This window comes from Asterias rubens, chromosome 13 (genome assembly GCF_902459465.1).
Source record: "Asterias rubens chromosome 13, eAstRub1.3, whole genome shotgun sequence".
NCBI classification, from domain to species: domain Eukaryota; kingdom Metazoa; phylum Echinodermata; class Asteroidea; order Forcipulatida; family Asteriidae; genus Asterias; species Asterias rubens.
The window spans coordinates 3,604,444-3,618,075 of record NC_047074.1 but is presented as its reverse complement, the minus strand read 5'-3'; the positions used below and the strand labels follow the sequence as shown (position 1 = coordinate 3,618,075).

Sequence of the window (13,632 nt, the reverse complement as noted above, 5' to 3'; positions counted from 1 at the left end):
TCATAAGCTTCACAACCAGAGTAAATTAAATGAAATGCTTTCCTAAAGGTTTTATGCACATTGTTTTTGCCTTACAACTCAGAAAAGAAAGACACAAGGTCTGATTTAAACACAATTTTCCAAAGATGACAGCATTTGTGACATTGGTAAACCTTAGACACTTGGTACCATATTTAGCACTTTACCCAGCTAGCCTTGAGACTGTATTTTCTGTGATTCACAGCACCCACTTTATTATTTGAGCTTCACTTTGCCTGGGCATGAGTGATTGATCAAGTGTAACTGAACTCTGAAAGGACATTCCTGCCTTTTGGCCAAGAAGAACTACCCGAAACGAGAAAGACTAATCAAACGAGAACCCAACAAAGACTAAAAATCCTGTCAATTAACACACCCCATTGGCTCAATATGTCAGTCTGTTAGGCTTTCCATATTTTGAATCTGCGGTGAATATAATTGTAACTGTTTGTGACAATGAAATACAAAAGAGATTCTTAAGCAAAATATGGATTCGGCGTCGACAGTCGACTGTTTTTATTTCAAGTATGTCTGTCCAGTCCCCCTGGAGTGGATTTGATGAATGACTCTCACTAAATCAGCAGAGAAATATTACTACAAAGAGGTTAGAAAAACGTTGCGTGAAGAGCTTGGACATTGAGAGAGAATGGCAGTTTGTGGAGTTCATTATAGAGCAAATCAAGCATCACCTCCAGAAAATATAAATAAATAGAAAATCCCAAGAGTTTTCACTCCCAGCTGCCAGCAGGTTGTTGAACATTCCATAACAATATATAACACTTGATTGTGTACTTCCTTGATGTGAAATTTTGTTCTACACAAGAAACCTGTTACTCAGAGGAATTCAGATTTTCTCAAGGGGAAAAAGAGTAGGACTGAGACATAAAAAAACTCATATTTAGTACAAATTAAAGAGATACATCAAACTGTGCTTGAGAGAGAGTGGTAGTTTTGTGGAGTTCTTTACAGAGCAAATCAAGCATCACTTCCAGAAAATATAAATAAATCGAAAGTCCCAAGAGTTTTCACTCCTAGCTGCCAGCAGGTTGTTGAACATTCCATGACAGTAACACTTGATTGTACTTCCTTGATGTGAAGTTTTGTTCTACACTAAGAACCTGTCAGAGGAATTCAGAGTTTCTCAAGGGGAAAAGGAGTAAGTGTGAGACATGAACAAACCCACATTTTAGTATAAAGCTGTGCTTTTTAACACACTGTAACTTACTGTGTTGAGGGTTGTTAGACCAAAATAGACTGTGCAAGTCTTGCGCCCCGTGTCCAAACATTGGGACCTGTTAAAGGGCAGTTTTGTTTCCTTCACGTTTCAAAGCAATGTATGTGGGACCAACTTTTTGAGAGACCTACTGTCTATTAGCACATTGTACTGTTACTATCCAAATTTATAATGTGAATCATTACTGCAAGATTTGACAACTTTGTATAAATGGGAGCTTGAGTTAGAGGGCTGAGACAGTACTGTGTTTGAAAACCCCTTGGCGCTAATTTAAGAAGCTTGAGGTTGTATACTTCTCAAGGGAGTTGAGAAAGTTAGAGGAATGGTCTAATTATATACCTGATGAACAGGCTGGGATAATGAGAGTGTCTGGCGCCTTGATCGATCTACACTGTAGCTACTAGGATAAGTCAGTGCACTGTATAAGAACTAAGTATTATATCATAGTGTTATTATTTAACGAAATTTTTTCATTATGTTTTGTTCTCTATTATGAGGCCCACTGGGTACTTTCAAAAAGCAATGATCTGTGTATAACACTACCAGTATGCCATCAAAGTAACCCACGGCAACAATCAAACATCTTTGTTAATACTAATAGTTCAGAAAGTTTTCCCCTGCCTGGGTGGAGCTCTTACATTAGTCAGTTCATGCTCTATGGTCAGTTTACAAGAGCTCCTGCGTACTTTGATTATGTTCAACTGCCATTACTTACAGCTCTGTGAGTATTTTGCCAACACACATTCTCCTTAATTTTGCTAGATAGTTCCTGACTGAAAAGATCGTATTAACACCATGAAGTTCATTCAGTACAATACATCATGCGAATATCACCATCTGGAGAAATACTTAAGCCCCCCAAAGTGCCAATAATTTAATTGTATGACCTTTGTGTAGGTAATAAGGCACCGAGGACTCTGTGATGTGTTACCACCATGCCAATTAGTTGAGCTGTTACCCAACAGATTGGTTGTGACATAAATATGCAGACTGATCTTTTTTACTGATACTTGAAAATGTCAATTTGGTGGTCTGCTGTGTTAGTGAACTGGGCCAAACCTGTTGGCAATTATTTTGTGGAATGAATAGTTTATGTTTTATTGGATTGTTTACCATCTCAGTAGATAATGTCTTTTATGAGCATTTCCCGAGGGGATTTTGTATTGATGTGCACAAAAGTTGTTGGCATTTATGTACCGAATAGAAAGGATATTTGCTGCAGTTTGTGATGTTTGAAGCTTTGCATGGTTCGGAAAATAAAAAGTAGGGCCTATCTATCACTTGAAAAATTGCAGATACAACCATGTGTAAATCTCTTTTGGGAGGATTTTTGGCTCTAAAAAGAGCCGTTGTTGTCTTGATGTTCCTTCGAGACAAGCAGAGTATACTGTTGGGAGCCGACTCTTTTCAGAGCCAATACTCCTCCCAAAACTTTGATATACACACATGGTTGTACCCACAAGTTTACTTGTGATAGTTAAATCTTATTTATTACTGCAGTTTTATGCTTGATGCACACTTTCCTTCATTCTGGATCTGGAGACCTGGCCTTTTTGAATAAGAATTTAAAATCAAGTTTACATATTCCTTAATGTTTTCTGTTAGTAACAAATATTATTGAGTCAAGGCTTACTACATGAAGCCCTTATAAAAGCAAGTCATGAAAAAGTTGACAGCCATGTAGACCTACATATCAATTGGGGTAAAATTAATGAGGCTCTCGTTTAAACCTCTTTTTTCTTTATTTCAATTTCTTTTCAGAAGTTTTATTTATTTTCTTTGAGCCAGATGTTATCTCTTAAACCACTGCTCTAGAGCTTTATGAATGCAGCATATCCCTCAGTAAAAATCTGAGGCTAAATTGTGTCGCAACAATAGTTTTTCCCTTTTCCAATGCAGCGTCTGAAAAGAAATGTCTAAAACTCCAACATAAGGGCCTTAAACCAGCTCAAGGTGGAAAAACAGAAATGTTATTCAGCATTAAAGACTTCATGAAAATAGCCCAAGGAAACTAGACAAAACACACACATGATGGAGCCGATACACTGAAACCAACTTTCTAAACTATTTAGAGGTTTACATTAGTAATGTAAACCTCTAAATAGTTTAGAAAGTCGGAGAGATGTAAAGGATTAAAGGGTGGTTATAGTCATTCTGGAAGAATTTTGACTACCGGGATATAAGAAACGACTGATGGTAGGGTTATTGCAGTTTGATATATTGACACTTAGAGTCAAAGTATACCTTTGGTTTTCGAAAAAACATCTCATTTAGTTTTATCCTATACAAATGTAGAAGTATACAAATAAACATTAAACAATAAAACTAACTTTTGAAAATTAAGAGTTTTTGAGATATTTTTGAAAATCCGGATAGGCGTTAGGCCTATGTCCATGCTGGGGGAATAATCTGTAATTGGAATATGCAATCTGAGAAACGTTGCTGATGTGACAATAACTCAGATTAAATTTTTTCTCTCATAAAATCGGATATCTTTTTACATATCACACTAATACTTCAAAGTTAAAAGTTTCTCAAAAATGCTTTAAGGTAAAATACTACCTTGAAGCTGATGTTAGGCTTCTAACCAAAAGTTTTTATTGGCATTAATTTTAAGAGTGATTACCAAATTTATATTTTGTCTGGTTCGTTAAGTTGTCCTAATACTGGTTCAAATGCTTTTTATGGTGTCAATCATGTCATTCATTCATTCAATTCAAAGTGCAATTGTTTGCTTCTCTTCACCCAGGTATATAAATGACTGGTTGAAGGACTTTTTGAAAATACTGAGTTTGTGAAAAAAACTTGTTGTCACTTGAAAATAAAATAAACCCCCTGCTACAGTCATCGAATTCCACCACCAGATTGTTTTAAAACAATGGCATTGAATGGCCATTATATGAAGTCTGGCAGTTCTGATACATTTATTCAGAGACGTGTCCCTTGGGCATGTTGGTCTCCCACCACTGTAGTCCCTGTCTGACCCTTAAGGTCAGCTGGCCTCTGGTCCCTTGGGAAAGCTATATGACCTCAAAGTGCAAAATCATTTATTGTTTCACTGAACCACTTGCTCTTTCCCTGAACTGGCTGAAAGATTAAGAGATTTAAAAGGATTTTGCACTATCTTATTTTGTTTTGCTTCACAAGCAGCTGAGGTAGAAACACTGGTTTGAACTCTTACCATCGGTAGGCTAGTAGAAGGCAAATCCTATTAAAAGGTGATGAACTGTGAAAGCTTCCACAAGAGTTGAGCTCATTAATTTGATGAAGATCAAATTTACCCTTCACAGTTGGGTAGAATCTGTGAGATAAAGACATTATATCAATTAATAGTTTAACCAATCGTAAGCCATGTTGATTGATGGTTTGCATGATGCTCAAAAGGTCAGCAACACTTTCAGCTGAACTGTAGGGACACCCCGACTCTGTGTTTCTTCCTTAATGGACCATGGCTTGGAACTAACCTTTGAAGGTGGATTAAAGCCCCATGGCTCTGTACATGCAAACCTCACCTGGTTTGAGTTGTTGGCAAGGCTGCCATCAGCTGATTTCGTAGAAAGATCTGTGGTTCAGATTCCTTCCAGTTTTAAAGCTAGTAAAATTATGAGCAACGTCATGGGCAACGTCATCATATATTCATGAAAATTTGTTGCTTGGGCAAGCAATGTTTCTGCTGTGTGAGACAGACTAAGTTTAATCAGTGTGATTGATGTCACAATCTTTTTGTTACAATTTCACAAAACTTTATTAAAGGAAAGGTTTATGTTTTATCACTCGTAAAATTAATGGCAAACTTATGGCTAGAAACTTATCGCAGCTTTTGATTGTATATAACATTTGTGAGAAACATTTCAATTAAAAAAAAAAAAGTGGTTAAAAAATAAGATATCAGTTTTTATGCCCTCAAATTTGAATCTGAGAAGTGTTACAACAATGTGATTTGATTGGCAATATATTTAGTAAGATATGTAAGCAGAATATTGCTGCAGAGTAGCTTTAAGAAATTTGATACTGAAAAGAGTCCAGTTGGTAACCATACTGCTTGTATTGTGGTTGCCCCATGGGTGCAGCACAGTCACCCTGAGTCTATCCAACCAGGGGTACCAGTTGGAATGTGCCATTTATATCATTAGTAACTCAATATAAGAAAAACCCTATGGGATATTGGGGACAAATCAGAAACACATTTCAAAATGTCTTTTGTTTCAAAAACTGTCAGATGTTTATTTTTTCAACGAGTGGGAGGAAAATCTATAAAACACTGAGCTAGACACTTTTTCTTGTGGCATCACTTTGTGGATTTGATTTCCTTGCTTTACTGTTTTCTCTAGGGAAGTAGAAACTTCCCGAAAGTAGTATTTTGTTACAAGTTTGTTCTCAGTTTTCACAGGTGTGTTGACTCTTTCTTACTTGTCTCATGCTAAAAGACAGCAAGACATTAGTGTCAAGGAACTGTGTATTTAAACAATTAGAATGGGTTTGCCTAAGTGACCATCCAAATTTATTCTTTCATGATTTCAAAGATTTACAATTGTGCAGATATTTCTTCATCTCTTGCTCATGCATCAGATGTGGAAAAGTATTTGTTAGTTGTGTAAAAACTTGTTATGATTGGGACTTGTACTTATGTCCCTTTCTCAGAGCTAAAAGTAAAAATGACTACAAAATACTAAAAAATATCTTTTTAAGTGCACAGAGTCCTTTCTCTGTAATCTAAGATTTAACAAAATGGCATGTGCAACGATCCATAGGGAAAAGCATACTAATAGCACAAACAAGACCATATTTTTGTTTATGACTTTAGATGACCAAAGTGAAGTATGACAGGATTTCTGAGACATTTTTGTTTGGGGTGTAAACTGTGGGTTTGTGTTTAATGAATGGCAGGCAACACACCCTCTCAGGGTGTCAAACCACTACTAGTGTTATGTGTCACTTCAAAGCTGTCAAGCCTCAGTGGATGGTGTCCAGACTCAATGAGCCATTTGCGAGTTAGATTTGAATAAAGTCTGGTACAATGACATGCTACGCACAAGTTATCGCTTTCATTTGAATTCCACAGACTATAGAGACTGTCACATGATTCGGGCAAGCTTTCGCATAGTTACATAAGAGATGGTGAACACCCATAAACAATCTGATTGAATGTGTATGGTTGGTACCAGGGTTTGCTCATTTGGAGGTTGCTACGCAAAAGCTTTTGGACCATTTGACATAGCAACTGTCTCTGAGGAATTCAAATGTAAGCCGTAGGGCATACATTATGACTAAGCAAGTCATTGTACCAGACAATATTCAAATCTAACTCACAAATGGCTTATTGGCTAACAAAATACAATTTTTATTTCCGGTAACCACGGAGGCAGGAAGACGGTTTTCTGGAAATACGTCGCGGATCCCAAAAGTAGGATCGCCCGGATCTCGAAGGGAGGATCCTCATTTACCCACTGCTCTGAGTTATCTTCATCCCACTGCATCCTCTCTCTATTCTATGACATTTCTTTTGGGACGGTTTGCTTCCTATAATGACATAATGACCCAGATTGACAGGATATCCAGTGATAAGCCTGGAGTGAATCAATTAAATTAGGCCCAAGGCGGAAAAATACTGAGTATTTGGGTAATGGGGTCATAATGTGCTTTGATAGACTATTACAAGTTTTTATAGCTAATTTTTACAAATATTTTATTTATGCCCAATGCAGTATTACTAAATACTGAGTATTTTGGGAAATGAGGTCATATAAATCTGCTTCGATAGGCTATTACAAGTTTTCATAGCTCATTTTTACAAATATTTCTTTAGGCCCGATACGGAATTACTAACTGATTATTTGGGTAATGGGGTAACTGTAATGTGCTTTGATAGGCTATCAGAAGTTCTTAGACCTCATTTTTACAAATATTTCTTTACACAACCGAAAATTATTACCCTGGGACAAGAATATGGTACACTATAGGGTCTAATCAAAAAAGGCCACTACAGTGCATAGTGGTCTTAAGCTCAGTATAAATGAAATCCTTAAATTGTCTGCTTCCAAATGATTGATGTTTATGTTTGGAGAAATCTCAAACTCCGATAATAAATTTGCTAGGGACTCAAGTATGTATACGCCATATGGTAAATATCAGAATTTTTTCTAGACCTGGGGAGTTTTTATAATGGTTTCTGGACTCTTTTTGTACTCCTTTTAATTTGGTACTTTCAAAAATTTTAAATAATGTTTTAAGTAAAAAGTATAGCTTTTTGTGTAATTATTTGTGAGTTGTCATTAACATAAACTAATATAGTTTTTGTTATAAGCTTGCCTAATATAAGATCGGAGTAGCCAAAGGCTTGATTATGGGAAGTGATTAACTATACTGAAGCTTAAATAACAGTATGGTTTCCATAACATTACCACCCTTCGACACCTTTGACACCATTAAGAACCCAATATGTACCCATATTGTCCTGGCACCTGACTGAGACTCAGTTGTAATTCCATTGTAGGTCTCTGGGTTTAGCAGCAGGTGGGTGAAAAAAAGCGTAACTCGAGCTGATTTTGTTGGTGACTTCTTTTTTGGGTCCAATGATTTGATTACAAGCTCTGGTTGATGAAGAGCAAGTGTTAAATGTGAATAACTGATTGGTCTTGGTAGATTTTTACTGCATTGCTCTGGGGCTGTTTCCACAAGAATAGTTTGTGCCAAAGAACAATGGAACTTGATACCCTTGTTATTGTGTCTTGTTTAGTTCCAGAAATAACATACTTCACACCCTCAGGCCTGTGACCCATTTTTAAGGGATTGTTCACTTTCCAAACAACCAGCCTGTGAAACTTTCAGCAAATTAGGACATCACTAGTAAAAACTACCAACATGGTTGAGTCACTATTTAGTGAAACTACCTACAAATAGTTGATGTGGTCAATATACGTATCAGTGGTTTTTTTGAAGGATGCAAATGCTAATAAACATAATGCCAATGAGAGTAAATCAGATGAAAGTGTTTCTATTTTGGTGCAACTCAAACTTGACCTGACCCTCTTTAATTGCCTCTTGTGCAGTCAAGCATGAAGATACCGTATCTACATTAATTGCTACACAATAAAACAGCAGGCAATTTTAAAAGTGCATAGTTTTCTTTTAACTTGCTCTGTAAGGTTGGCACTGGTATTCATCAGGGAAGTGTTGCTAATTCTAGTTGGTACTGGTATAAACTTTAAAATGAACTTTTTAATGATCACCAATTCTATAATCACCTTTTGATGAACCAACTTTTTCTTTTCATTCTGCAGTTGAATACGAGGAGCTCTTGACCTACGGAGAAGCCAGGGTACAAGAAAGTTTCCGCATCTTGTACATCAGCTTTGCCTTGGACCTGGACAATGATATCAGAGATCTTTTCGCTGACCTCAAAACCCATTTAAATGGAGGACAGGTAAGAGAACTCCTCATGGGACGATAAGCAATTTTTATGCCTGAGAAATTTCAAATAGCCCTGCAAAGTTTTCTTTGGGAAGGCTGTCTCTGTGATGCTATCAATTAGCCCTTTTCACACTACTCTATTCCCCAGGGGCAACCCCGGGTGGGTAACAGCCAGCACTTTCACACTTGGACTTTAATTGGTTTACCCCTAATGTACCCCAGCAAATAGGCATACCCTGGGAATTACCACCCCTACTTGATTCAGCCAACTGGGCCCAATTTTCGTAGAGCTGCATTTGTATGTACTTTTCAATTTGTTTTTTTATGTAATTTTTATTGAATTGTAACTTGCTGTAGTTTTTATGGATTTTTTGTGTAATTTGCATTGTTGAAAATCCTCGGATCGAGATGGTGCACAAGAAATGCTTTAAATTAATATGGATTTTAATGTATTCTTCTCAGGTCAAAATTCAGCGAAGTGTTAGGAACTTCTTCGACGAGCTGTTCCCACTCTTGTACAGTGAATTCATCACCAGGGTTGGCCGTCTCGATGCCCTTTTTGCAAACTGCCTGTCCGCTAAGCGAGCCATCATTCAACCCTTCGGCGATATCCCTCGCCAGGTCTCCACCCTCCTGTACAACTCTGTGGAGACGTCGCGCATCCTCCTTAAAGCCGTCCAAGAGGGCAGCCATGTGTTGAACGCCACGTTCAGCATGGCGCTGAGTAAGAAGTGCAGTCGCTCCCTGCTGGAGATGAACTACTGCCGGGTGTGTGACGGCCAGACCGGAGTACAGCCGTGTCACTCCTACTGCTTGAATGTCGTCAAGGGGTGCCTGGCAAACTTCATGGACTTGGATGCTCCGTGGAACGAGTATGTTACTTCAGTGATCGACCTGATAAGGCACAGTATGAGGAAGGATAACGATCTTCAGCAAGCTATGAGCTCCTTGGAATATCTCTTCAATGATGCCATCAACTATGCAATGGAAAACAGTGGAGACATTACATATGAGGTATACTGTTCAATATTATTCACAGGGTTTTAAAAATATCAGTGTGTTCTGCCAGCCTGCAATATAATATCATGTTCTGAGTATACCTACAAAATACACAGATTCTATTGTTTGTATCCCTTAAGAATCCTTTCCTTTGTCGCTGTAGTTAAAGGAACACGTTGCCTTGGATCGGACGAGTTGGTCTATGAAAAGTGTTTGAAACCATTTGTTATGAAATACTATGGTTAGAAAGATGTCTGAAAAGTAGAATATAATGATCCACACAAGTATCACTCAAAATTGCACGGTTTTCCTTTTACATCGCAAACTTTTATGGGAGTCAAAAGTTTGACTCCCATAAATGGCCGACTGTGTTAGTCGACAAGGTAAAAAGAAAACCATGCAATTTCGAGGCATATTTCTGTAGATCATTGTATTCTACTTTTACAACATCTTTCTACCCATATGCATTTTATAACAAACGATTACAGAATGCTTTTCAGAGACCAACTCAACCGAACCAAGGCAACATGTTCCTTTAAGAACCTCCCATAAACTTTGTACACATTATTCCTTGTGGAACATCCCAGCTTTTAGAAATCGCCAACGGAGACCTTTTGTGTTCTCTTTTCTGTTTTGTTCTCCCTAATCTCCATAAGGTAGCGAATATGAAATCACAGTGTTGTGCGCACCTGCCCCAGACACAGAATTGTAGAATTAAAGGCTTAATTACTCAAATTAAAAGTTAGTTTACTGCATCACAAAATCGAGGAACAATGTTCTTCTTGAAAAGTGCATATTTGTTCAACACAAGTTTATTCATAACTTGCTACGCTTATGAAAGAATTTTGATAGTTTTAGGGCTAACACATTATAATTATTATTTTGTTCAGGTTCATAGATTATGCGGCTATGCTTCCAAAGGACGCCCGTCACCCTTCAACGATTTTGCCGCGGCCAACCCACCCTCCATAGACTTTCCCATGGTACCAAACCCAAGCGTGCCACTGGATGAGAGGCTGCTTGATTTCGTGGAGAGCCTGGATAAGTCTAGGGGTGTCTACCAAAACCTTCCCATGATGATGTGCATGGATGGTGAGCTGGGTTCGACGGGGGATCAAGCATGCTGGACAGGACAGACAGTCGGAGAGTAAGTCTCTTTTCAAGTTCATTCTCTGCCCAATTGACACCTTATACATGCACACCACACTTTGCAACATTGCCCTCTCAACATTTATGGAGTCAACATATAAGCACCTAAGCACAAGCTCTTACTTAGCAAAAACTGGTGTATGGTATTTTGGCTGTTAACAGCCGAAATACCATACAGTACAATGTAGGTTACCAGCCAACATACCATGCAATAACCATTAATGTGACTGGTATCCCACTCATTTCTGGCTTAGCAAAGAAAATTGCTAAGCAGAATCTTCTGCTAAACAGCTACTTGAGGTTTGGCCCAGGTAAGTGTGTAAATGTAGTGTCACCTAAAATTATCATTCATTACAGTGTAGGCCTACAACACACAGGGACATTTACTCCCAAAATGGCGCTACCAAGATTATTGTGATGATGACATCAGGGCACAGTTTCATAAAGGACAGTGCCCTCTAGATGTCTTGTTGTCTCTGTTGTAGAGTCAAATGGAAATCCAAGTCATTATGAAACCTTGTCAATACATGTCAAGGAATAAGTCATTTATCTTCAGTATGAGTGTCACTTTATCTGGAGGCCGGCCCTCTGCTCTGTCAAAAAAGCGAGGAGATTTCTCTCAAAGTTGCTATTGTCACAATTACAATGTAGGTTGCAAGACGTCATATCTCCTGAGACAATTCCCATATACATCATTTATTTCCCTCCAACTGTCAGTTTCTTTGCTCCTGGCAAGTTCTGACAAGCCCCTCCCCGTAATAGTGGTGTTGTCGATTTATTACATTCCCTTTGCCAAATTTTTGCAGGGATTAACCCCCATCCTTTCAAGAATCTTTCCTTGCTTCTTCACGTCACCCCACTTTGTTCCCCTGCCTAATTACCCAAATTAATAAGGCTGTGACATTTGTAGGGCTTTATTGTTTTTCCGTTATTTGTTGCAGCAGCCTTAGCAACCTCAGACCATCTCAGACACAGTTGACCAGGGGTACCTTTTGGGATCCATGGTCTGATAGTGATATACACAACTCGCTGTTCCCCTTTGTTTAAATTCTTTTCACTCTGAGCATCTGGTGGAAAAACTAGAAGAATAGAGGATGTCTGGAGGCCGCAGCGAAGAGGCCAGTTTTAGTAAATCCAAAATTTGTTTTGCTGCTAGCAGTTTGTTGACAAAAAGAAGTGTCAACTGACAACCCATGTCTCACACCTGACTCAGGGTCTTGGAAATGCTCCTGCCATTGATTGTTGCTGATTGAATTCTTTAACTTTGGTCTGTTTGCGATTAACAGCATCCAGATTTTCTTAAAATGTGTCCTTCAAGAACAGTGCAGATTACGATGTGTTGTTTTCATATCTTGTAGTCTAATCACTCGTTGCTTTAGTTATAAAATGGAACCATAACAAAAGTATTATTCTTGATGTTTGATGCATCTCTCAGTGACTGAGAAAACTACAATTCAGACTCATACCTACCCCCCCCCCCCCCCACTCCACAAAAAAATACTAAACACTCAAGAGAAAAGGAATCCTGCTCTATAAATTAACCATAACAAAATTACTTTTGTTTTTGCAGGTGTGCTAATTAAAAAAAAAAAGATTTGCCCCAAAATATAATCACAGACTACATGCCGTAAATATTTCACCAATGTTGTCCATTTGTCCTTTGCACTGTAGCATGTTGAACCCAATTACAGTTTGTTAAACAATTCTTTTGAATGGGGTTAAACACAGATACATAAATAAAACAAACATGTGTAGCCATACATTTGACATTTCTGAACTCAATCATGAGGCGCTTTACGTTTTGATTTCAACCCAGTCATTCGTCATGTGAGGTTTAAACAATAAAGTCAAAGGGGAGAATGTTTGTTACAATACTTGTGTATCTGAGAGGTTCATATTGCAATACATTGTAGGCTACTTCAGTATTGTAAATGTTTTGAAAGTTTTTAGGATATTTTGGCGTTGTTGGCGAGACAGAGAATTACTTGCATCTCAGGAGACTAAACATTTTTATACTAGTTTGGTTGACCTGTGATAAGAACTTTATCTTTAGATTGTTCCCCCTAAATGCCATATTTATTGGCAGCTTGAGTTTTTGGCGTGGAGCTGCATCAAACATTGTGATGTTGTTTCATTTGAGTAATACAAGCTGATGCTGATGTCAAAAAAATAATGCCAGAAAAACATAGAAATGTTGAAGAAAAACTATTGTTGTCAGAGACAAATTACTTTTTTTAAGAGGTGCCTCACTAATTATTTGAGCTTTGCAGATTTTAGCAGTCGTACTTGATATTGTTCAGAGGCACATGCCAGAGGGCATTTTCTAGCAGAACTTGCAGAATTTAGCTGCGGTTTGAAGTTAAACCTTGATAATGCCTTAACTTTCTACATGATCATACTTGAAGGGAGGGGGGTTGTTTGGAGTAAAGTATACAAGCAGATTACAGTAGCATGACTTAGGGTTGGATTGTGGTCCCAAGTTGGGTATTAACCTTTATCCTAGTACCTCAGTGCAATGCCCCATCCATCAAAAGTCAACACCATTATCACATCCATACTTCAAAGTGTCGACAGCCAGAAAAACATATCTCCCTGGCTCCACAACCAGTCCAGGAGAATTCCTGTTGGCAGCTATAAAAATTGTCATGATTTATGCAATGGTGAGATTAAACTCCTGCTTGGAACCTGTTTAAAGGAACACGTTGCCCAGGATCGGACGAGTTGGTCTTTGAAAAGCATTTGCAACAGTTTGTTATAGAATGCATATGACAAGAAAGATATTTTAAAAGTAGTGTATAATGATCCACACAAGTATCACTCAA

The 13,632-nt window shown here is 38.0% G+C and overlaps 1 protein-coding gene across 1 annotated transcript in view; it reads left to right on the top strand.

Moving 5' to 3' along the window:
* LOC117298355 (glypican-5-like) overlaps positions 1-13,632 on the top strand; it is a 57,678-nt gene that overhangs the window by 24,583 nt on the left and 19,463 nt on the right. Inside the window, exons 3-5 of the mRNA XM_033781564.1 lie at positions 8,533-8,675; positions 9,125-9,676; positions 10,552-10,808. Of these exons, the coding sequence (XP_033637455.1) occupies positions 8,533-8,675; positions 9,125-9,676; positions 10,552-10,808 (952 nt within the window). The remainder of the gene's footprint in view (positions 1-8,532; positions 8,676-9,124; positions 9,677-10,551; positions 10,809-13,632) is intronic.